Consider the following 22,811-nt stretch of genomic DNA (forward strand, 5'->3'; position numbering starts at 1 on the left):
GGCTCCAACAGGACTTGAGAATGGTGTATCTGTTATGTGATTTTTACTGTCAACTAGGTAGATACACTGTCAGACTGAAAACTTCTAGCAGAGGAAGAGGATCTGAGCTTTCCTACAGTGTAAGTGAAGATACTCAGCTCAGATCCTTTCCTAGAATTTCAATGCATAGCAAGTTGAGAGTCTGATAGAGGATCACAGGCTTGGAAACTTTTAAGAAAAGCAAGCAGTAAATCCAAAATTAAACCTTTGAGGTTGACCTAGAGGGAAAACATTTTCCTTTAGGCACCTAGAGAGGCACAATGTAGTGCTTGTTGAAAGCCTCTGACAGTTGCTGGATTGAAAGTATGGATTTGCCTTCAAAAGACAGAGCTGGAGAAAGTAGACTTTATTTTCAAAACCTTTTATGTTGCTCCCCAGCTGATTTTTAGTATTCTCCCTCTCTTAGTAGTTGACTTGTTCCGGTCTATGCTATATGAAACTTTATCTCTGGAGATTCAAAGTCCTCTAGTGGTTCCATATACTTGGATTAAGGAAAAGATGCAAGCCAGTCTATTTTAAAGGTCTAGTTGATGGGGCTCATGGCATTACTGGTTTCAAAGAAATACTTATTTTCGAATGTGGAAAGCCTCCTGATCTGCCTTTCATACTTCTATACCTCTCACCTGAAGAGGATAGACCTGCAAGGCAGCTGACTGCTCCAGATTGTCATTTAAGTTTTTGAACAGGTGTGAATATGTTCTATTTAGCAACAGATAATTGGAATTTAAAAAATATTAGTACAACAAGCCAAGCAATAATTTTTTAATTGCTAGAAGCCTAAAATAAAATTTTGCTAAATACTTCCAAAAGTACAGTTGGAGACTGCCTTTCAAATTTACTAGTGAAGATCTACAAGTATTTCCAGAATTTTCACTAGCACAGGTAATGTTTTTGAATGAAACTGTCTGATTAAGGTCACTGCTGTCACAGTGATAGCACTTTGCCAGTGGAGTCCATGGTTCTACCCTCTTAGATATATTGTTAAACTGTATCTTGAGTAATGTGCTTGGAGAATTTCATCTTTAACTGTACTCTGTGCATCTAAGAACTTCATACTTTGCATTCAGAGTTCAATAAATCTACAAAGCTCTCCTACTTTTGTAGTGGTGATTATTGTTGGGGATAATTTCCCAAGGAAAATCAACCACTTAATTGTATAACAAAAAGCTCATTAACAGGCTGATGAGATACATGCAGATAATAATTACAAGATCATGACATTCTCAAACAAATTCATTTTACTTTGGTAAATACGTGGCTAACATTACATTTGTTACTACTGAGATGAGTACTCAAAATGATGATATTGCATGGTCAGTGATGCTCTTCATTTGTCATATCAAAGTGTTGGTTTAGATTTGTCTATTAATAACTCATTTGTAGAGCTAATTACTAGCTACATCCTTAGAAGAATGTAGCCTTCTTCAGGCTAATTAATTTTAGAACAGGCATATGTATTCTCTTTTTGGTCATACGTACATCTTAGTGTGTTAATTTTAGATAAAAGCTCATGAGAATGCACATTTATTATTATTTTGGGGAAGTAATTAATGCAGTTTAACAAAATCTTTCCCTGGATCTTCCAGAATACAGTTCTATCTTTGCTATTTTCACTGCACTGTGAGCACTGAGAAAGTGAAAACTTAATGCTTATCCAAGGTTACAGCAAATATAAATGCATTTCTAGGCTCTTTGCATATCACTATTCCTATAAATTATTCTTCAGCAGCTACCGAGAGTTTTAATGCGTTAACAATATGATGATTACAAGCTACTCTTCATTTCATGTGTATGTTATAGATTGTGAAACCGGAAAGTTTTAGTCTGTTTTACGACATTTTGATTTTTCCTTCTGTAGGCTTCACAAAGTAGTATAGTTTTTCTTTTTTTTAAGGGCCTGAAGTAATTTTTTGCTTTCCCACAAAAACTGTTGAGTAACAATTTCAAAGTAAAGTAATAAATGCCTATGCAGATGCTTCAAATGCTTTTATTTGTCATAGGTGACTTTCACTACAAAATGAACAGTCGAGACTTGACATCTAGTGATAAAGTTCCTTGAAGGACATTAATAAATAACAGGAGACTGTCAGATTGTTCCAACAACAACAACAACAAATAGATTTAGATATATCTCAGAAGGAAAATATTTTAAAAGTGCCAGAAAATGGTTATGCTAAAATTACATTGGATTGCTAGTTAGTATTGTAAACTCAAAATCTAAAATCAGTACTATTGCTTGACATTTTAACTATTTTGATATAGTTTTTCGCAAATCAGTTTAGCAGAAGGTCAGAGTTGTCATGTGTCTTTTCACTTAGATGTGACATTGGGATGCCTGTTTCTTAGTCAAGGTATCTGACTACTCAAATTGCCTGCTTGAAAATACTGCCTATCTTCACCTGGTACCTGAAATCGGTAATCAGAAATTCCATTCTGTCCAGCTCTATAAAATGAGCTCTTGATTCCTAAACAGAGGCTCTTACTTAGTAGTCCTTGGTTTGGGATGCAGGTAGGTGCCTGCATCCTACTTAAGCTACCTCAGCACTAGACAACAGTCTAAGTATCTATAAGTTATATCTTATCCGGTGCTGTCTTCTGTTCAGTGCAAAGCTCACTAGTTGTGAATGTTTATTTCTTACTCATTGAAATCTATGCATTTCATTCAGTTCCACTACAACATAGCAGAAGAACATCTTTTTTGCTCATCTTATGTTTACTGTCGTAACTCTTCCATACATAGTGAGCCTATCCTGAGTGGAAGTAAAAAGGAATTTCTTTATTGAAGTTTTATCTGTAGTCTAGGAATTTGGGCAATCTTCTAGGAAACTGCAAGCGTGCATTCAGATTCTTGGAGGTATATCTCCATTAACTCGAAGACATAGTAGTTGTCTTCTTCTGGACTTTGCTAATCACTGAGTTAATCTGCAAATGTCTCAGATGGAGATTCAATATTCTTTGCAGCCCCAAGTCAGTAATTTTTCAGGTGAGCCTCTTGCTTAGTGTGTCCTCTGTATTGATTTTCAGTGACGTTGCACTTTTTGCTCAGTATGCAGGAGCACTGAATTGGCCTTCAAGATTCAAGATGCAATCAATAAAATAGGTGTGCTAATATACTCTGACTGTTCATATACTTCTATCTCATAGAAGAATAAAAAGCCTTTTATAAGAAGCCTTGGCAGTTACTTCAGCCAATTTAAAATGCAGGTACCTACTTCTTATGTGTCAGAGTGTCTTGGCTTCGTGCTTACAGTAGACAGTTTGAATGTAAACCTGACAACAGGGGATGACCGCCAGGCTACATGAAACCGCATGTCTCCCACATCATATGCTTTATTAATACTTTGTATTTTAAATACTTAGGATTAAAAGCCGTTTAACAGAAACACTTTTGATTGAAGTTCATTTGTTTTCCCTGTTTGATTTTTTTGTTTCTTCAGTTCTGCTCTCCAGAAGTGAGGGAAGATTTCTCTGATACTGTTAGTTATTTCTTCCTGCTGTCTAGAGGAATCAGTCCCTTAGAAAGTACAAACCTTAACTTTTCCTTACTCATTCTCATTTCATTTGCTTACAAAGACATTGCTTCATAATATTTTTATACTCAAGTGCAAAGAATAGTATTTTGGCAGGAAGTAGTAAGTTGTTAGGATCGATTCCTAAATTCTTTGCTTATTCCTGTGGTGAATCTAAAGCACACTAGTATTTTAACAGTTAGAATTTTCTTCTAAGAATATTTCAAGCTCTTTTTTTTTTATAACTGCATCAAAATAAACACTTGACCATGTCCTACGTATTGCTTCATTTGAAATACTGGTAGACTGCTTAAGTTTTTAAACTGTAGTTTGTAGAAATAGATTTAATTAACATTCTACTTTCAGAAAACATGACATACAATGGAGGAGAGGAACTGGGGGGAAATTTTAGTTACGCTGTTCAACTGTGATTTAATGAAAATTAACTGTTTTGCAAACACTACTTTTTGCAGTTCATAACAGATAATTGAGAATAATTTTGAAGAAAGCGTGTGTAAACTGTAAAATAGAAACTTTATAAATTATATTATTAAGTTCATAATAATTTTGTATCTTTGATATATCCTTCAACACCTTCCATGTGTTCATCATCAATTTACAGGCTTTGTAACACTTTTGTTGTACCAACTTTGTGGGCAGTTCCTTCTGAGTGGTGTGGGGAAAGAGAGGAGAGTATCAGGAGGAAGGCAACTGTAGATAAAATGGGAAATAGTTTTTATGTCTCTTCTTGGTTTTGATGTTACTGCACTTGGAGGGTGTAACTAACAATATATTCTATGTGTCCATTTGGCCTTCAAAAAGGGAAAAAAAAACATCAATCAGTCTTACATCATGTTTGCATTGCTAAACGTACAATTCAATTCAGATGCTGGATAATATTTCAACATAATTCAAGATAAGTAGCTGTGAAAACATTTGAGAACAGGCACTTCAATATGGAAAGCATTATATTCACCTTAAGTCAAGGAATAAGCACATTGGAAATATGCTATACTTTGGTCAACCTTCTGTTTCTACCACTGTTACATTTTTTACATCTGCCCTCCGAAAACTTCCTAGGCAGTACTAATAATATAACAGAATCACGGAGTACAACAGATTGGAGGGGACCCAGGAGGACCATTGAGTCCAGCTCCTGGCTTCACACAGGACTACCCAAAAATCAGACCATATGTCTGAGAGCGTTGTCCAAAGACTTCTTGAACTTCAGCACTCAGGGCTGTGCCCACCACCCTCTGGTGCAGCCCCTTTCCCTGACCCCCAGCTGCCCCTCCCCTGACACAGCTCCATGCCGTTCCCTCGGGCCCTGTTGCTGTCACACAGAGCAGAGCTCAGCGCTGCCCCTCTGCTCCCTGTGAGGAGCTGCAGCCGCCATCAGGCCTCCCCCCAGCTCCTCTGCTCTGTGCTGAGCACACCGAGGGGTCTCAGCTGCTCTCATACATCTTCCCCTCTGGACCCTTCCCCATTTTGGTAGCCCTAGGTTAACTTTGTTCATGATTCAGGTGCAAAAAGCTTAAGGCTGGAGTGAAAACATAAAACACAACCCTTTTGGACAGCCTTGCTAAATTCCCATTAAAAAGGTGTGCACAAAGCATAAAGTCTCCAACTCAGAAATTCCTTAAAATCCTGAAATGTGGAAGGACTGAAGGCTGTTAACTGGGAGGGGATACTGGCTTTGCGTGAGGCACTAATCTCACCTGGTATGCTTCCTTTTACTTTGACGAATGATATTAATGAAATAATTACATGCCTTAATGAAACAAAAACAATCCCATCCCTATCCTGTCATTGGTGATATTTTCATTTTTCTTATCTGATATTTTCAGTTAGGGCTGGTTGGCTTGTTTTTTGTTTTCGGAAGATCTTCAGTGAATGCTATGGAATTTTTATCTGAATGAACATTCTCCATGCCTTCTTGAAGGGAATAACAGTAAGATACGAGTGTGTAGCACTAAATACATATAATATGCTGAGAGAAGTACTCTCCATAGGAAGCTTTCTCTCATAGACTTTTATCCATCCCTTTTCTTGTTTATGGTTGATTTCATTTTTTTATCAGATAATTCTAATGCTGTTTCTGTTGTTGTTTTTCAAGAGGTTACTTGGAGTAGATGTTCCCATTTGTGTAATCACTGCATTTCTAGGGACATTTAAGCTCTATTGCAATTGCTTTTAATACTGAGTCCAAGAAGCAGTGGAGTGCAGGTCTCTTGATAAAGCTACAAAGGCACATCAGTGAGCTTGAATTGCAAATATTCAGAATATAAACTCTTACTATGGTTCCATGAATGGTATGTTCTGCATCTTACTGACTAAACAAGGCAGTAGCTGTTAAGTAGAACCATCTCCCTAGGTGTATAAGGATAATTAAACATTTTGGTGAGGAGAAGTCACTTGGGCTACAGATTGAAACTAACCCTACTCCCCCAGGCTCTAGGTCACAATGAACAGGGGAAATGAACAAGGGGAAATGGTTTTAAGTTGAAGGAGGGAAAATTTAGGTTGGATGTCAGGAGGAAGCTCTTTACTATGAGAATGGTGAGGTGCTGGAACAGGCTGTACAGAGAGATTGTGGATGCTCCATCCCTGGAAGTGTTCAAGGCCAGGTTGGATGGGACCCTGGGCAGCCAGGTCCAGTATTAAAGTTGGAGGTTGGCAGCCCTGCCTGTGGCAGTGGGGGGGAAGGAGGGTGGAGTTAGATGATACTGGAGGTCCCTTCCAACCCAAGCCGTTCTATGATTCTATGAACTTTTCCCATTATTTCTTGTAATCCTTCTTTTTTTCTTTTTTCTTTTCCTACAAATAGGTATCAGAGAGATCTTTGTCATCAAAGTTGCTTAAATATATATATGTATATTTCCTTCTGACCCTTTAATCAGGATTTTGAAGGGGGAGTAAGTTTTATTTGTTATCTTCCTCCTTGCTTCTTTATAACGCTTGAACTTAGGCCAGCATTTCACTGTCCTAAGCTGTTTCTGCTTCAGGATGGCAGATTAAGGAGGAGAAAAGGAAAATGGCATTAAAAAAGAACGGATCTTCCTGGGCAAAAGACTGTGTTCAGTAGGTTGAGGGAAATGTGAAAGTAGAAGTAATGGTTTGAAGACGTAAGGCGTAAGGTTTATGTTTTATTTTAACTGTGACTGTACTGAAGTTATCTGCAAGGTTTACTTGTACAGATAAAGTGAGAACAAAGACAGTCCTTAAAAAGGAGGCAGTGACTTTTGTGATCTGAATGTGGCTTTTTCCTGGATACACTAACGAAAAGTTTTTGTGAATTAGATTTATAAGTTTCTTTTTTTTTTGTAAAATTACTTCATTGCATCACAACTCTAATAGCATTATAATCTTTTTAGATGTTAAAACAGCTTAAAGAAATATCCTGTTAAACTTCAGTGATGTTTTTTTGTAACTGCGTTCTAGAGAAGGCTATGTAAGTCACAAAGTCTGCTGATTTAAAAACTTGTAATACCTTAGAAAAAATGCCAAGGAAATGAAAACAATACAGCTATTGCAAAATGTTGAAATGCAAAATTATCTTTAAAATGTTCCACTGTGTTTCTTTCAAATTCTTCTTCTTGTGTGATCTTAGTGATATTATAAATTATGTGCTTTTCTGAATTTTCTCCATACAAGCCTTTGATTTAGCAAGTATTATTCTTTACCTAGTGGAGAAAATGTCTATTACTGTTTTAAATGAGTACTGCTTATAGATGACTTAGAGTGTTTTGAGTGTCAAATATATTTGTCCAACTTTAGTCTGCATTATTTTTCTTAATGTTCTATATCTTTGTGACATTGATCTCTTCAAGTTTCACTGCCTTAGACATCTCAGAGAATGATTATTAACTTCAAGTTCATGTTGAAAAAATTACGAATGACTAGAAATGCTGATTATTTTTTCTTCACTCTTAACAAACTGTTTAGTTGATGTTCTTGCTATGATTTCTGTATCTGCACTCATGAAAATTTAGCTTTCAATTTTTTTTTGACAAAGGTTTAGCAAGCAGACTCTGAGGATTTATTAGAGTATACTTAGAAAGTGTAAAACACTATCACCGCGAGGAGCTGCAGATAGTTGCAGTTGGAATGACTCCAGGGAGATCTTATTGCAGCTTATTTGTACATAGTTTCTTAACCATAAATAAAACCAGGAATAAATGCAGAAGACAGCAATGAGATCATGTTAGTTTGAATATCCCAGGTATATTCAAAGTTTTCAACAACTATTTTAGCTTGCCTGAATTAAACAGTGTTCTTCTTAAGAGCTTTTGTAGTAAAGTTCCTGAAGTTGTGAGTGACTGCACTGTTGAGTGCAAGAACCAGATTAAAACTATGACCAGTATAACATGAGCACATGTTATATACAAACTGGCAAGATCGTAATCATAGGCCAACCTTCAGATTCAATTAATCAGTGTTGTGAGCAACAGCTATTAGACTACTTTTTAATAACAACTTTGTTTTAACGCATTCTGGTCAAATCTGTCATTATCTCAACACTTTGAGCCTCACATGGGGAGCAACAAAGACTGTTGTGGTTTAACCTGGCAAACAGCTAAACACCATACAGCTTTTTGCTCATTCCATCCAGTGGAAAGGGGGACAGAATCAGAAAGAAAAAAAAGTATAACTCATGGGTTGAGATGTAATCTGTTTACTAAGATAGAAAAGGACGAGAGAAATTATACTGATGGTAATTACTATTTACAAAGAAGTGATATACAAAGCAATTGCTTACCACCCACAATCCAATGCCGAGCCAGTTCTTGAGCAGTGACAGCCTTCCCAGCCAACTCCCCTCAGTTTTATTGTTTCCTCAAATAATGTCATATGGAATGGAACATCCCTTTGGCCAGTTTGGGACAGCTGTCCTGGTTCTGACCACTCTTAGCTCCTTGAACACCCCCAGCCCCCTTGCTACAGTATGAAAATCAGAAGACTGAAGCATCCTTGGCTCTGTACAGAGCTGCTCAACAACTTACTCGAAGGAGCCTGCTTTAACAGGAGTGGTTGGACTGCATGATCTCTGGAGATCCCTTCCAACCCCTACGATTCTGTGAACTACTAAAGCATTGGTACATTATCAAGATTTTCTCCTAATGCCAGAATATAGCATCCTAGCAGACATTATGAAGAAAATCCACTCTGTCACAATGTAAAAAGGGAGCTTGTAAGAAAGATGGGAAAGGAGTTTTTACTAGAGCCTACAGTGACAAGGTAACAGATTTAAATTGAAAAAGGATAGTTTTGGATTGCATAGGGAAGAAATTTTTAATTATGAGAATGGTGAGTAAGGCATTGGCACAGGAAGCCCAGAGAAGCTGTGATTGCTCCACACCTGGAAGTATTCAAGGCTAGGTTGGATGGGGCCCTGAGCAGTCTGAGATGGTGGAAAGTTTATCTGCTCATATTAGGAGGCAGGAAACTAGATAGTCTTGAAGGCCTTTTCTGAGCAAAATCATTCTATAATTATGTATTACATATGTATACATAAATGTAGTACAATTACAGTTAAAGCCTTTAAAACTTTCAATGCATGCTTAATGTGTCGTAAATAAGGTCAGTGCTGTTTTAGCTATTTAGCTGGTGGATAATTGGAGATTGGAGTTCAACATGTTCTAGTTCTTCTTCCTTCCTTTTTTTTTTTTTTTTTTTTTTTTTTGATGTGTATGCCTTTATATTTTCAGGGAGAGAAGTGAACACTTCCTAGCTATGTCTGCTTTGCTTTACTGCCTGTCAGATAAGAACCCAGTTGCAGATGTGAAAAGTGCTTTGAACTACACAGAGAGAGCAAGTGAAGGCTGAGAATCAGTATTCCATTTGATTTCTATTCTGTTCTATTTCACACCTGCTTAGCCTTATATTTAAAATTCTTTTGCCATTAGTAAACATTCTGTTTCACTGTTGTTTCATGGATTTTTAAGAACTATTTGCAACATACTGCTATTCTTAATCTTCTAGGCTGTAGTATCCCCTGCAGTCATTCTTGGTCATATTGCCCTGTATATACACAAATCAAAACATCTAGAGACATTATGCCAAGAAGCTGACATATCAAACTGCCATTATAAGACCATAATCTAGTGATAGAACTGCTGAAGCGTGTATGCTGAAGTATTCCTTCAAAAAAGCAACAATCTGCAGAGTTAAATCACTGCTGGATCAAGGAGAGCTTTCTCTCTCTCTCTCTCTCTCTCTCTCTCTCTCTTTAATTTAAGTCCGTTTTCTAAGAGCGGAATTGCTGTAGGTGGCTATATATACCTTTGAGTTAGCTTGGAATCTGTGCTGTCATCTTTATATTTTTATTTTTATTATATTGAGAAAATATATTATGACACACTTGCCATTGGTTTATTGAAGAGCTCTTGCTACTATTATAGTTGTGTCTCAGTTCAAATTTTTGCCATCTCAAAGAGAGATATACTGAGAAGGTGGATGACCCTGAATATCCAAGATATTACTGATGACCATAATTCCAGATGTTATTGTTCTTGCCCAATAGAATCCAGACTGGTTAGAAAAAAGCGTGATCTTGTACATAAAATCTTGTCTTAACAAACCAGCTATGATGTTGTGAAAACAATCTGCTTCTCATAGGAAGAAATATGACTGGAACTTGAAATCAAACGCCTGAAAAAATATTTGGAGGGGGGAAGTAGTCCTTCAGATACTTCAGTTTTCTTTCCTTATCCTAACAGCTTTTGTCACTAATTTTTTTAATGCGGTGGTCCCTGTAATGTTTGTCCAAGACGTCCATGAAGAGCTTTTCAGGAAAATAAGAGCTTTGTCATTACTACAGTGTTCCCTTTGCTAATTTCAATGTATGCACTTAGGCATTCTATGCCATAGGAGAGAGGGGAAAAAAAAAAAAAAAAAAAAAAAAAAAAGTTAAATTTGAGAGAAGAAGTGAAGAACATCTCTATGACTATATATAGGATGCAGTGGGACAGTGGGTCAAACCCAACTAAACAGCAATTGAGCAGCCATTTTCTTGCAGAAAATAGGAAGAGCTAAAGCAAGAAAACTTGTAAGTCAGAATAAAGACAGATAAATAAATGAAGGAAATTGAAAGGAAAGAATGGAAAAGCAAGTGTTGCGAATGCAGTCACTCAATACCTCCCACAAGCAGATGGATGCCCAGCCAGTCTCTAAGCAGCAGCTTAGAGACCCAAAAACCCAATCTCCTTCTTCCTTTACCCCAGTTCTTCTTGCTGGGCACATTGCATAGTGTGGAGTGTCCCTTTGGCCAGTTTGGGTCAGCTGTCCTGTCTGTGTCCCCTTCCTACTTTCTTCACACACCCAGCTTACATGCAGGAATGCGAAGGGAAGAAAAAGCCTTGATACTGTGTAAGTGCAGCAAAAGCAAAAAAAAAAAAAAAGTATGTGTTCTCAATACTGTTTAAACCACCTTTCCAAAACACAGGGACTGCTATGAAGACTGTTAACTCCATCCTATCCAGATCCAGGAGGATGCAAGAAATTGTGCAGACATAATCTGTATTTTGAAAATGCTTCTATTTTGGTACACAAGCCTGTCTCTGAGCTCACAGACTTACTACATCCGTGACTAGAGACAGAGATAATAACACCTTAAGATTCCTCTTCCATCAGCCTCTTGTCTCCAGCAAAATTTAATATTTTGAAATCTTTCTGAATGGGGAAAGGAGAAATTAATGACAGTAGTCTATTCTTAATTAATATTTAAAAACCTCTGCATAGAGAAGTAATATAGTTTATAAAAACTTAATTGTTACTATGTAAATCAATCCCCTCTCAGAAGAAATTAGGCAGCAAGGGTACATAACTAGGAAATTACTGCTACATAAATATCATTTTTCCTTTGCTCTCTTAAAGTTATTAGAGTCTGATCTACTTAACATTTTTGCCATCTATTATAACTATAGGAGTCACTGTTTAAAATAAACTTCTGAATTTAATAAAAATGTAAGTAAATCATTCGTAACTAATGACAATATTGTAACTTGTTTAGATCATACTTGATTTATCTGTAGGTAAAATTATATGTTTATGTGGCTTGGGTTAGAACAGTGTCAAAATCACAAATAGTGCAGTTGTTTTTTTCATGTTGTATGCATGTTAATTATTGATCACCTGATTAAACTTGTTTTTCCAAAATGCCTGATAGCAAATTCTGATTCTAATAGGTAATTCTTAGATGAAATGCTAAAAATCGTGCTGTATTAACATTATTTATGTTGCAAATACTGCAATTTATAGTACAAGTACTCAGATGTATCTCAGCTGTAATTCAATTTTGTTGGTGCTGTCTTTTCCTGTAAGCACATTTAAATTGTGCTGTAGGCCTTTCGCTCGTATCAGCTAAAACCCATGACTGGAGTACAATTTTGTACTCATCTGAAAAATATGTGTTTTTCTAAAGGTTTTGGTATGAGAAGTGGCATGTACAGTTATGCTGCGTATGTTCCCACATTATGATATGCTGAACCTGTTGGCCAATTTCAATCAGATATAGCGGAGAGTTGGCAATCTCAGCAGCAATTATGTTCTTAGACTTGTAAAAAAACGGGGACTGGAGAGAGGAGAAAGGCTGCAAAATAAACACAGCAGTTACTTATCCTGCTTGGCTTGCTGTGAGTTAATCTCAGTGTGCACAGCCACATCACGATTCTTCTCACCCATACACTGAGACAGAGTGAGCAAACCTGCTGCAGGCATTTTGGACAGACATAGGACCAGAGCACAATGGGTAGAAACAACTGGTTTGGGGGAATGAGGCTGTAGGCCAGCGGGGCTTAATGACAAATAAGAAAAGTTCTTAATGTGTTGAAGATGAAAACGGATGACACATTAGAAACCCAGCTTCATTAATTCCAGTACTGACTAAATACATTCTTTCATTAAGTAATTTAAAAAATAGTAGCTGACACACTGATGTGTAGCAGTAGAAATATATAATTTAACACTGAAAAAGAAGAAACTAATTTTTTCTTCTTTTTTTTTCTTTCTTTTTTTTCTTTTTTTTTTTTGGTTTGTTTGTTTATTTAGACCAGACCTGTTTGATTGGAATGTTGTTGCTTCTCAGCAGTCACCTGTGCAACGATTAGACCATGCCTTTAACATAGCCAGGCAACACCTGGGCATAGAGAAGCTCCTTGATCCTGAAGGTCAGTACAAATTATGTTCTTTACTCTAAGTGGATTATCAATTTTTCATGCATTTGCTAGTAAATCAGCTTTATTTCTTCACACAAATATTTAATATTTTGCAAGATTAAATAATAAACCTAAGACAATTTTTTTAATATACTTTGGTGTTCATATTACATTGTTTTGATATAGAATAAGCACTCTTTACTTGTGCATGCTCTAAAGCAATTTTTTGAAACCAGAGTTTTAATGTGTATGTTGATATCACGGTATCTTGATAAGAAGCTGATTCTTATTTCAATAGTTAGAGCGTGCAGATTGTATCTTCTATAGACTCAAATTCTAGATACTTGTATCTAGACATATGAGAATTTTATCTTAATTAATTTTAGTGCCTGATAGAAGATACAACTTTTTGCTTGAATATTATCTTTACCTAGGCTTGTATTTTTTTTCATCACTAATAATTGAGACCCAGCTTAACTCAGTTAGAAGTGACAGGAAAATCCTCTCTATCTTCTCTGCTTCCTTATACAATCATGTTTGAAAGAGTACTCATTGGTGGTCATCTGTTGTATTTTCTTTTTTTGCTCATGTATATATTAATATCATCTTTTTCCATACTGCGATCGGATTTTTTTTCATTCAATTTCCTACAGTTTCCCTATTAAGCCAATAGTTAATCTAGTTTTGAATGTTTCTGATATTAGTCCTTAGTGGTCTACCTCACAGTGAACTTCTGTTCACAAAACAGAATTTAATTAAATGTTTAACTTGGTCTAAAATCTAGCATTGAATCTCCTAGTGTTTAAATACAATAGAGTTTGTCTCAAGATTGAACAATAACTTTGTATCCTTTGTATTTACGTAAGATAAATGTAAGGAAAAATTGATCTGCGTACATAGGAAAGAGAAAACCAACCCTATTAGAAGTGATGGCTTAATTTAAGACCGTGGTATTTTGCACTGTATGGAATTAAGAGGAGCATCTTAAGCAACACTCGCAATTGGAGCAGCTAGTAAGATTTGAGAGTCAATGAGAGCATGTCCTGTGTGCTGTCAAATAGTTCCACTTAAAAGAATATAGTTTATAAACTCTGGATGAGATTGAAGTTCAAAAATTGGTTGCACAGTGGAATAGATAGAGTAGCAGTAATTGATTGAACTTCTTAAAACAGTTTAATGAAGAAGTTATTTTCTGGATGCAAAAATTACTTTCAATTAGTGCTCATTTTATTCTGCTTTGGCAAAGATAGCTGCAGTTGTTTAGCCAACAGCTGAAAAACTCTTAAACATTGGTGGTTTTCCAAATGCCTGCTGTAATTATTTGCTATTCAAATCTGTAAATTGTGGTGCTTGCCACCTATTTTTTTTTTCACTCCAAATTAAAAAAAAATAAAAATAAAAATAAAGCAAGCTTTCGAAAAACAGCATTTAATTCTGTATCTATTTGAAAATCCCTGAGAATTTGTGCAACTGTAACAATTTTGTTCAGTAATACCTTATGTTTATCTATCTTTAAAAAAATATAGAACCAGAATTGTTTTTAGACAAAAAAGATAGAATTACTGGTGCACCAGCCAGTGGAAAATCTTTTTTTAAGATTCCAGCTTACTACTCATGTAACTTTAAATTGTGTATATATATGTCAGGACTCCTAATTTGAGATTAAAACATCTTTTAATAGCAGATTGTGTGACAGCATTCTGTCCTCTATTGGCTTACTATAGGCCAAAATGCATTTTTATTTATAAGTTTTAATTTAGAACTTTTATGTACTTGCTTGAATTACTAGTTCATTATTTTCTAGGCATAGAAATCACTTTTGATTAAAGATTTTTTTTCTGGATTGGCAAGGGTATGTGCAGTTTTTTAGTCGAGCACTGAAAAACTCTGTAACAGTGGTGGCTTAAGAAAGTTCAACCAGTGTTAGTAAGAGTGGAAAGAGAACATTGCAGCCGGTGAACCTTTATTTTGACATAACTTAATATTTGTCAAAGCATCACACACGAGTGTTTGTGAACACTAAAAAAAGATCTTCACTCCATTCACAGACTTTGAGAATTTTCAAAGCTGCAATTCATTAAGACCTAATCTTTGGTAGGTTCTACTCCTATGGTAATCATGAAGAAAGGTGTCTGGTTTGTGTTTTTTGTTTTTCATTTTCATTTTTATTTTTTTAAGTTTCTGATGATTTACAGACACATCCTCAAACCAGTGACTCAGGGTTACATTGACTAAGGATTACCAATGACTAGCAATTACATTTTGCAAAGTAAATATTTTTATTTGATCAAGGACTGATTTTCTGGATTATAAATGAAGTTTTAGATTTTTTTCTGAGGTTGCTGATATTTTAAGCCCATCCCATAAGAAGCTGTCTGTTTGTTTCTCAGGCTGTTCATCTTTTAAGTCTTTCTCATGAGCAGCTATTAGAACATTTCAGAATTTTATTTCCATTTTGAATACATTACAGATGAGATACAGATTTTAAATGAGAATTTGTTTATTTTGCATCATACTGAGTTCATAGTTCTTGCTGTTTTCCTCACATGTATTAACTAGTAGGAACATTTATTTTGTTCTATTGAAATGGTAGGCCACACTTTAAATAACACTTTCTACATCAGCTGTGTATTTTAAAGTGGGAAGCCTGCTTAGTTTTTAAGCATTTAAACTTAAGAAAGCCTACAATACTCATTCGTAGTTATACTGAGGATTCACGTCTTAGAATATGGAGAAGAGTAAAATATTTCTTCTACCCATTGATCTTTTTAATAAATTCTTACTTATATACATGTCCTAAAGTAGTTTGATAAAATTGAAATGTTGACTTTATATCATATCTATGAAGTTTGATAATGTCTTCACAGTTTATGTAACATTACCTTAATAACTTCCTCTTAAAAATAGCAAGCTGTATATTTTTCTACTTATACCTTTCATCTAAATAAAATTAATATTCACTTAATCAGAATCTTTTCTTACAGCTATCTGAAGATACTGGTTGATGCCAATTCCAAAAATAGGCTACATATCCAGCATGGAATAAATCCTATGGAGTTATTCTGCAGTCAGAATTTTCATAGTTCTGGGAAAGAGGAGCAAACAAATGTCTAAAAGAATAAGATATGTAGTTAGGAGCTTTATTCAGACAGAATTTATAGGAATGCTGGCCCCGTTCCAGAGCAAAACAAATTAAAGATACTTCAACTGTCAACATGGGTGGGTTGTTTTTTTTTTTTTCTTCTGATGTATAGAAGGCATATAGGGATGGATTTTCTTCCTCTTCTGTTATGGAAAAGCTATGAAGAAATCAACTCTTTCTTCTTGACTGAGTCTTTGTTTATTATGTTTGGTGCTCACTAAGGAAGTGAGGAGAGATAAAAAGCAGAGAGGGAAAGTGTGAAGGAAACTAATGGAAGGTAGAAAGTGTTATTTAGAAGACTGTTAATGAAGATCTATAAAAAAGAGGGCAGGATTTGAAAGGACTAATATTTTTGCAAACTGAACTTCCTATATGTACCTACATAACTCACAGTGGCCTTTTGTTGTAAGACATTTATGATGATGCAGCTGAGATGATTAAAATCTGGATAATGCTCTCTGTGACCCTTTCAAAGGGGAAAAAAAAAAAAGTGTTATTTTGTTTTGGCTACTCAAAATCTGTATTTGTGGGAATTCAATTATCTCTCATTCAACTCAAAATACCTTGCAACAAACATTGTCGGAAACAGGTTGTTTTAAAACAGTGATTTCTGTTCAAATTTGTATGACAAATGGAAAAACAACAACACCAAAATTACTCTGAATACTGCTAAGGAAAATAAGTTTTTTCATAGCCGAGTGATGACTGTTGTGGGATTTGCAGTATAAGTTACAGTTGCTGATTTTTTGAGAACATTTCAGTGGATCATTTGCAATGTAAATAACAGATTGTTAGTCACAGACTGCTCTCAAAGTATTTTAGATATAAGGTTCTGTAAACATTTTTCTTTTATGGTTTGGAAACTGGAAAAGCAGTGTCTCCAGCTCCCTATGTTTCTCTCTCGTTCTAAATTATTGTTAATTATGAGAAAGAGACAGTGATATTTGCTGTCTTTGGTGATATGAGTTTACTTCAGCTAATATTAGAAAAAGACAAAATATCTTAAGCAAATGAACTAAAGGATGATAACATCAGTAATTATAACTCATACATGGAAGTTTTAATACCTTTGATCAAGCTGTTAAGATTAATCTGTACCTTTTAATAATGTCTAATTACCTGAAGTTTTCTCTTTTAGTAGTTAACTATTTAGTCATGATAATTTTCTCTGCATTGCAGTTTTGGAGGGGCTCAATTCTGATATCCATCTATGAACATAAGAAAATACACTAAAGGTTTTTTCTTACTGTCTCTCCAGTATGCCCTTTTTCAAGTAATACTGTTATATTACAGTGACCTGTTATGTGTGTCACAGGGGAATTTCACTATAGGGTAATAGAGACTCCAATATCTCAGGTTAATAAAAAAGATTAATATTCCATGTTCTGTGCTTTCCTTGTATTTCTGAACTTGCATGGGTTTGTGGAATGCATTTTCAGATGCCATAGGAATGAGGAAAACCTTGAATATTTCATTTCCTCCATTCATTAGTTTTATTTTTTTTAAGCATACATTAGCAGAAAGAATAAGTGCAACTATTTTTAAGTGTAATTCAGTAAGCATTTTTCTTTTTGCAATACTTTATATATTGGGGTGAAGAATAGCTCTGGTGTTAGTTCTGTCAGAGAGGGAAGCTTTTCTTTTTCTTAAGCATCTTTTCAAATACATTCAAGTACAAGACAAATAAACAACTTGTGTAGTAATTTGATGGTCTTGGTTTTATACTGAACTTTACCTTAGGTCTTAAATAGTTGTTCCTTCTGACACATAATCTCAATATTCAAGTGAGTTCCAGGAAGTTCAGGTAAATATTCAGATTAATTATCCTCCAACTTTGTTATGAAATGTTTGCAATAGTTTGTCAGATAATACGCGGTATAAGAACATCCACTTTTCTTCTCATTTGAGCATGACAATTAAACATTTGAACAGTGGTGTAGCCGTCTGTGAATTGATGCCTGGCTTTGAGGCACAGACAGTATCATATGTAGAGAAAAGGAAGACCTGCCAATAATGCCAAATGCTCTCTGCTAGGCATACAGCTGCTGGAGGAAAAAAAAAAGTCCTTCTGGAACCTCATATGTTGTACAGTGGCAGTTTTCAGTGACAAAGCTTGTTTCATTTTGTGTAGCAAAGTATGCTTTGGGAATAAAAGAGGGACCACACAAAGAAGTGTTCTCTCCAAAACTGAATCTGGGAGCTGTGTCTTGTTTCCTCTTAAAACAGCTGAGTATGGTAGCAATGGCAGCAGCAGCAAGAAGTGTCTGTATGCTCACTTCTAGCAATAAACATGTAATTCTTGGGTTAATGAACTTGTGCCTGCTGTCGTTTTTCTGCATCTTATCTTGTTTATGCTAGCCTTGTAATAAATAAACTCTGAAGTTTTGTGATGACATTTCTGCTGTTCTTTTTAGGTGAAGCAATTATCTAGTTTCTTATGCTTTACTGTGTAGCCTGATTAAAAACCTCATTTAATCTCTCTCAGTCATATTTTCTGTATTTTTCCTTAATTTGCACTGATGACATGAGGTTTTGGCACCATTATTAAGTGATAATGAGACTCAGTTTTCCATTTGATAACTTTTTTGTTTGATCTTGACTTTGCATACTTCTGTATCTCTGCCATACCTATAGTACAGAGGAGAAAAACGTCCTGTCAGAGCTGTAGTTCACCAAGTCATTAACCCTGTCTATACCCAGTAGTATACAGTGGTAATACTGTTTTCTTGTTCATCTTATCACCCTTCCTGACATGGCTTGTGCCAAGGGAGAAGATATTAGTTCTCTATCACATCCTAAAATTTAGTGATGTTTTCCCTAGTACACTGTCAGTGTGCATTTAAAAAAAAACAAATGAATAAAAAAAGTGGGAAAGTGGGAAGAGAGAGGTGAGAGGAGCTGTTTTTCATATAATGTTTTTGGGAATAGTCAAGTTAAATACTGTTTAGAACTTGGAAATCATTACTTTAGTTGCACAAAAAAACAAACTTTGTGATTATTAGAAAATAAAATGATTGTTTTCTTCACTCCAGTTCTGAAATCTTGGAATACTTTTGGTTAATTAAGAAGGTTATTGAATTCAAAGTGATAAAGTTACTTGTTCTGAGGCATTGTTATTGGACTTTACCTCTAGATATTTGGACTGGTTTAGGTCAGGAGTTACCATTTAAACTACTGTCAGTTGTAACTAGCTGTAAACACTAAACTACAAATGTGTCATGGTGTCTGTTACATAGCTACTTTGGAAAGTAAATGTAGATCTGCTTGAGTCTTTACTCGTTTTACAAATCTTGTGGTCTGTCCTATTACAAGTTCAATGGATATATTTATTATTCAAAACAGTGAAATATGGTTGTTACAATTGGAAAGATTAATGTGGTGAAAAGGTGATAGAAGAGTGCAATGGCAAAAGGGACAAACAGGGAAAGAATGATCACCTGTCTCCAAAGAGCTAGGCTCACAGGGAAAACTCCACAAGGGAGGGATCTCCAACCAAATATCCTTTCCTAGTGGCAGTCAGTCCTTAAATGGGGTCTAGGAGAGGTAGTGTCATGGCCTGAACCACTGATTTATCACCTGGGGAAAGGACCAGCTCAGCCCTGGGAGTACACGTAAAGGCAATTCATCTGTGTGACCAGAAGGGTTGGAGTCTGGCTCCACATCTCCTAGATCCCATTTAAGGGCTTTCTGGAGATTCCTCCATTTGGAGTTTTCTAGTGTGAACCTAGGACATGGATGAGCATTTCATTTTTGATTGTCTTTCTACCACAATAATCTTTCTAACTATAAACCTGTAAAATAACATCTTAACCACGACACTCTGCTTACTGTACATTTGTTAATTGTACATTTCCTCATCAAGATGTGAACAAATTATTTATCCAGAGGCCATATGTCAATCAAAACTTTTTCAAGTTTTAATGGTAGTAAATTATTGGAATTATTTTACTGCATTGGGAGAATAAAAATAAAAACAGGCATTTCCTCATATAAGCAGGAAAATTTTAGGTCTCTGGGATTTAATTTGGTTGAAATACGTACATTACAGAACAAATTATAAGATTTTTTTTTTGCAATTTGTGGATTATTATACTGCATGAAGTTATAAACTTGAATTATGAAGAGCTCTCTATTAACTTTGTATTGCTGCTGTTATTCTATATAGTTTTCAAGTCAACCATTGTATTTCTTAAGTTTTATGTTCTGAATTATTTACATCTGATTATTAAATCAAAGATAAAGCAAAAGAAAAGAATTTAGGAAACATTGCTTTTTATGTTTATTACATTAAGACTCATGTATAAGATCTTTGTGTATAAATATTTGTACTAAATACAGTTTTACAAGACTAAACTGAAAAAAGAAGAAAACAGGTTCGTGGCATGAGTTGAATAATAAATGCGTGTAGCATTACCCTGTTAAAGACTGACTAAAAGCTCCTATGAGATTATAGTAATATAAATGTTACAAAATCGAAGTGTGTATGTGTTTCTGCTGCTGTCTTAATAAGTCCAAATGCATAAAACCAATGAATTGATGCACGAGCTAAGGTATATTAAAAATCTTAACAGTTATAATAACAATGAAATACTTACATTTTAAGAGTAAATGTAGGGATAGTATTAGAGAATATAGAGAATAGGTATCTTCATATTTACAGATAATCATCATATTAGCTCTGGATTTTTAGTGATGGTATAATTCAGGCTTCCCATTATACATTTTTGTAGAACCATTTCGTAGCTTATGGCAGTGTTGCTCTTAATGGCTGTAAGGTTCAGCCTTACCATTCTTCATGTAATAGTGAGAGATCATCAGTGACATAGTGTGAAGTCTTCCCTCATTTTCTGCCTGTTCTGACCATCTTCTTCCAAGGTGAGAAGGGACAGAGAGTCTATTCCATTGAGCTGCAGAAAGGATTTGGAAAGATGGGAAACTGGGTTGCAGTATCAGTCTTCTTGTTTGAATCTGATGAAGAAACTAGGAGTTGCAATGGTGCCATGAATACACAGAAGGAGTTTCATACACGTAGGGCCTAGTTTTTGATTTTTTTTTTTTTCCCAAGTTTATCTCACCACATACCCACAGAACACACAGACATCAGAAATTGCAATATTCTAAATACTCGTTTTTCTACTGCTAATTCTAAAGGTTGCATCCTTATCCTGATCAAGCGGACCCTCTCTAATGCTTTGTCCTTTGTCTCTGTGTTCTTCAGCCTATTTTGTGGGTTTTTTTTTGTTTTGTTTTGTTTTCCTGACTTCTTTATGAATGTTTGGCTTTATATTAATATTCTACAATCGCATTGCCTCAGACATGCCTGTCAAATTGTAATCATTAGTCTGTTCTGACAAATAATCACATAGGTTTATTTGCTGCCATATCACATTCTGTGTAATTTTCTGTTCATCATTACTCATGCTGTGTTTCAGCATTGTTTTCCAAATAAATCATTTCTGTAAGTGAATTAAAATATTCAACCAGGTTGAATCTTGTGCTATTTCCTTCCCAATTTCTCATGTGTTTTAATTATTTAGGTATCACATCATCCACTGGGACTTGCTATGCCCCTAATCCATACTTTAAGCAACAATTAATAATGTTTGTTTATAGCGTGCTTATTTTTTTTTAGCTCTGCATTTAATTAATGAAGCCCTTTGGAATGATGTGCATAGTTCTTGGTTGCTCAGAAAAATCACTAATGGAAGACAACTGAGGAAATATCAATTAGAATAGAGTTATGCTGACTGATGCATCAATATAGAGAATGAAATACGTATTATGTTGGTCTTAAAATGCCAAAGGAAGAAGGAAGATTTTTTAGGTGAACGCTAAATATATAATTTGGCAAGTTTCTAGTGGTGTGTAGCAGCACATACAATTGTTACTGGATATTTTGTCACGTCAGAATTTAACTTGATGGGAAAGAACTGTAGTTGCTAAGCCAGCAAAAAACTCAATTTCACTTTAAGTAAGGACATTTATTTATTAAAACAGATTTTAACCTATTTACTGGAAATAAATAGTTGTTTTTCCAGCTATGAATAGTTCCAGATGAAAGCATCCTACTTTGATCTTAGAATCTCAGTTACTATAATATTTCCATGATGTATACCTTTAGTACTATAATACTATAAATATATGATAAATTTAGTGTATATAACTTACAAATAAACAAGCCTGATAACAGAGATTGTTCACGTCAAGAAATGTAGGTTATGAGATGAGATTTGGAGCTTACTACTCTAAGTAAAAAGATTAAAGCTGAAGAGGATTTTACGTTAAGGTTCACTGAGATACTATTAGGTGCCTTCATATCCTTCAGTTTTTAGGTAACTAAAAGATTCAAATTATTTATTAATCACATAAACAGCTGGTGATGTTCCACTGGAAAGCTGAAGTACATAAGCCACTATTTGCCTGGACATTAATCTGGATCAGAAAAGCTGCCAAAGAGACTTCAGAATTTTGGAGAAAAATTCATACGGATATCTTGAGACTTCTAGATTTTTTTAAAAATCTGATTATAAATAGAAGGATGATTAAGAGGCTTACTTGCTAGGGATGAATGATGTTAACTGATTACATGATTGTTTGTTAGAAATCTCGAGATGCAAAATGAAATGGGAGGGAAGAGAGGCCTCAAGAGGAGCTCACAAGTTATCCCCACAAGTCTTCTGAGTTCAGGGAATAGCTTAGACAGTGTAAGACAGAATCTAAGATGTGTCTCTGACATTCCAAATTTGTACTTTATAGAAAACAACAGAACTTATGGCTAAGACGAACTAATAGTTGCTTTAATCCTGCTTTTTAATCTAATGTTCATAAGCTATGGGAAGTTTTTAGCTGAAGAATTCTTGGTTGTTTTTGTTACTCTCATGCTAAGTAATGAGTGCTGAAGGGAAAAAGCAGATTAATTATAGATTGGAATATTTTAATGGGAAATAGATTATGATAATTGCCAGG

General features: G+C 35.1%; 1 protein-coding gene across 15 annotated transcripts in view; it reads left to right on the top strand.

Moving 5' to 3' along the window:
- The window catches only part of DMD (dystrophin), a 1,154,126-nt gene that overhangs the window by 371,633 nt on the left and 759,682 nt on the right, over positions 1-22,811 (top strand). For all 15 annotated transcript variants that reach the window (XM_085210257.1, XM_085210277.1, XM_085210286.1 and 12 more), the window contains exon 7: positions 12,597-12,715. In XM_085210257.1, coding sequence (XP_085066383.1) covers positions 12,597-12,715 — 119 coding nt within the window. The remainder of the gene's footprint in view (positions 1-12,596; positions 12,716-22,811) is intronic.

The sequence above is a fragment of the Meleagris gallopavo genome, chromosome 1, assembly GCF_905368555.1.
Source record: "Meleagris gallopavo chromosome 1, MGAL_WU_HG_1.1, whole genome shotgun sequence".
Classification (NCBI taxonomy): domain Eukaryota; kingdom Metazoa; phylum Chordata; class Aves; order Galliformes; family Phasianidae; genus Meleagris; species Meleagris gallopavo.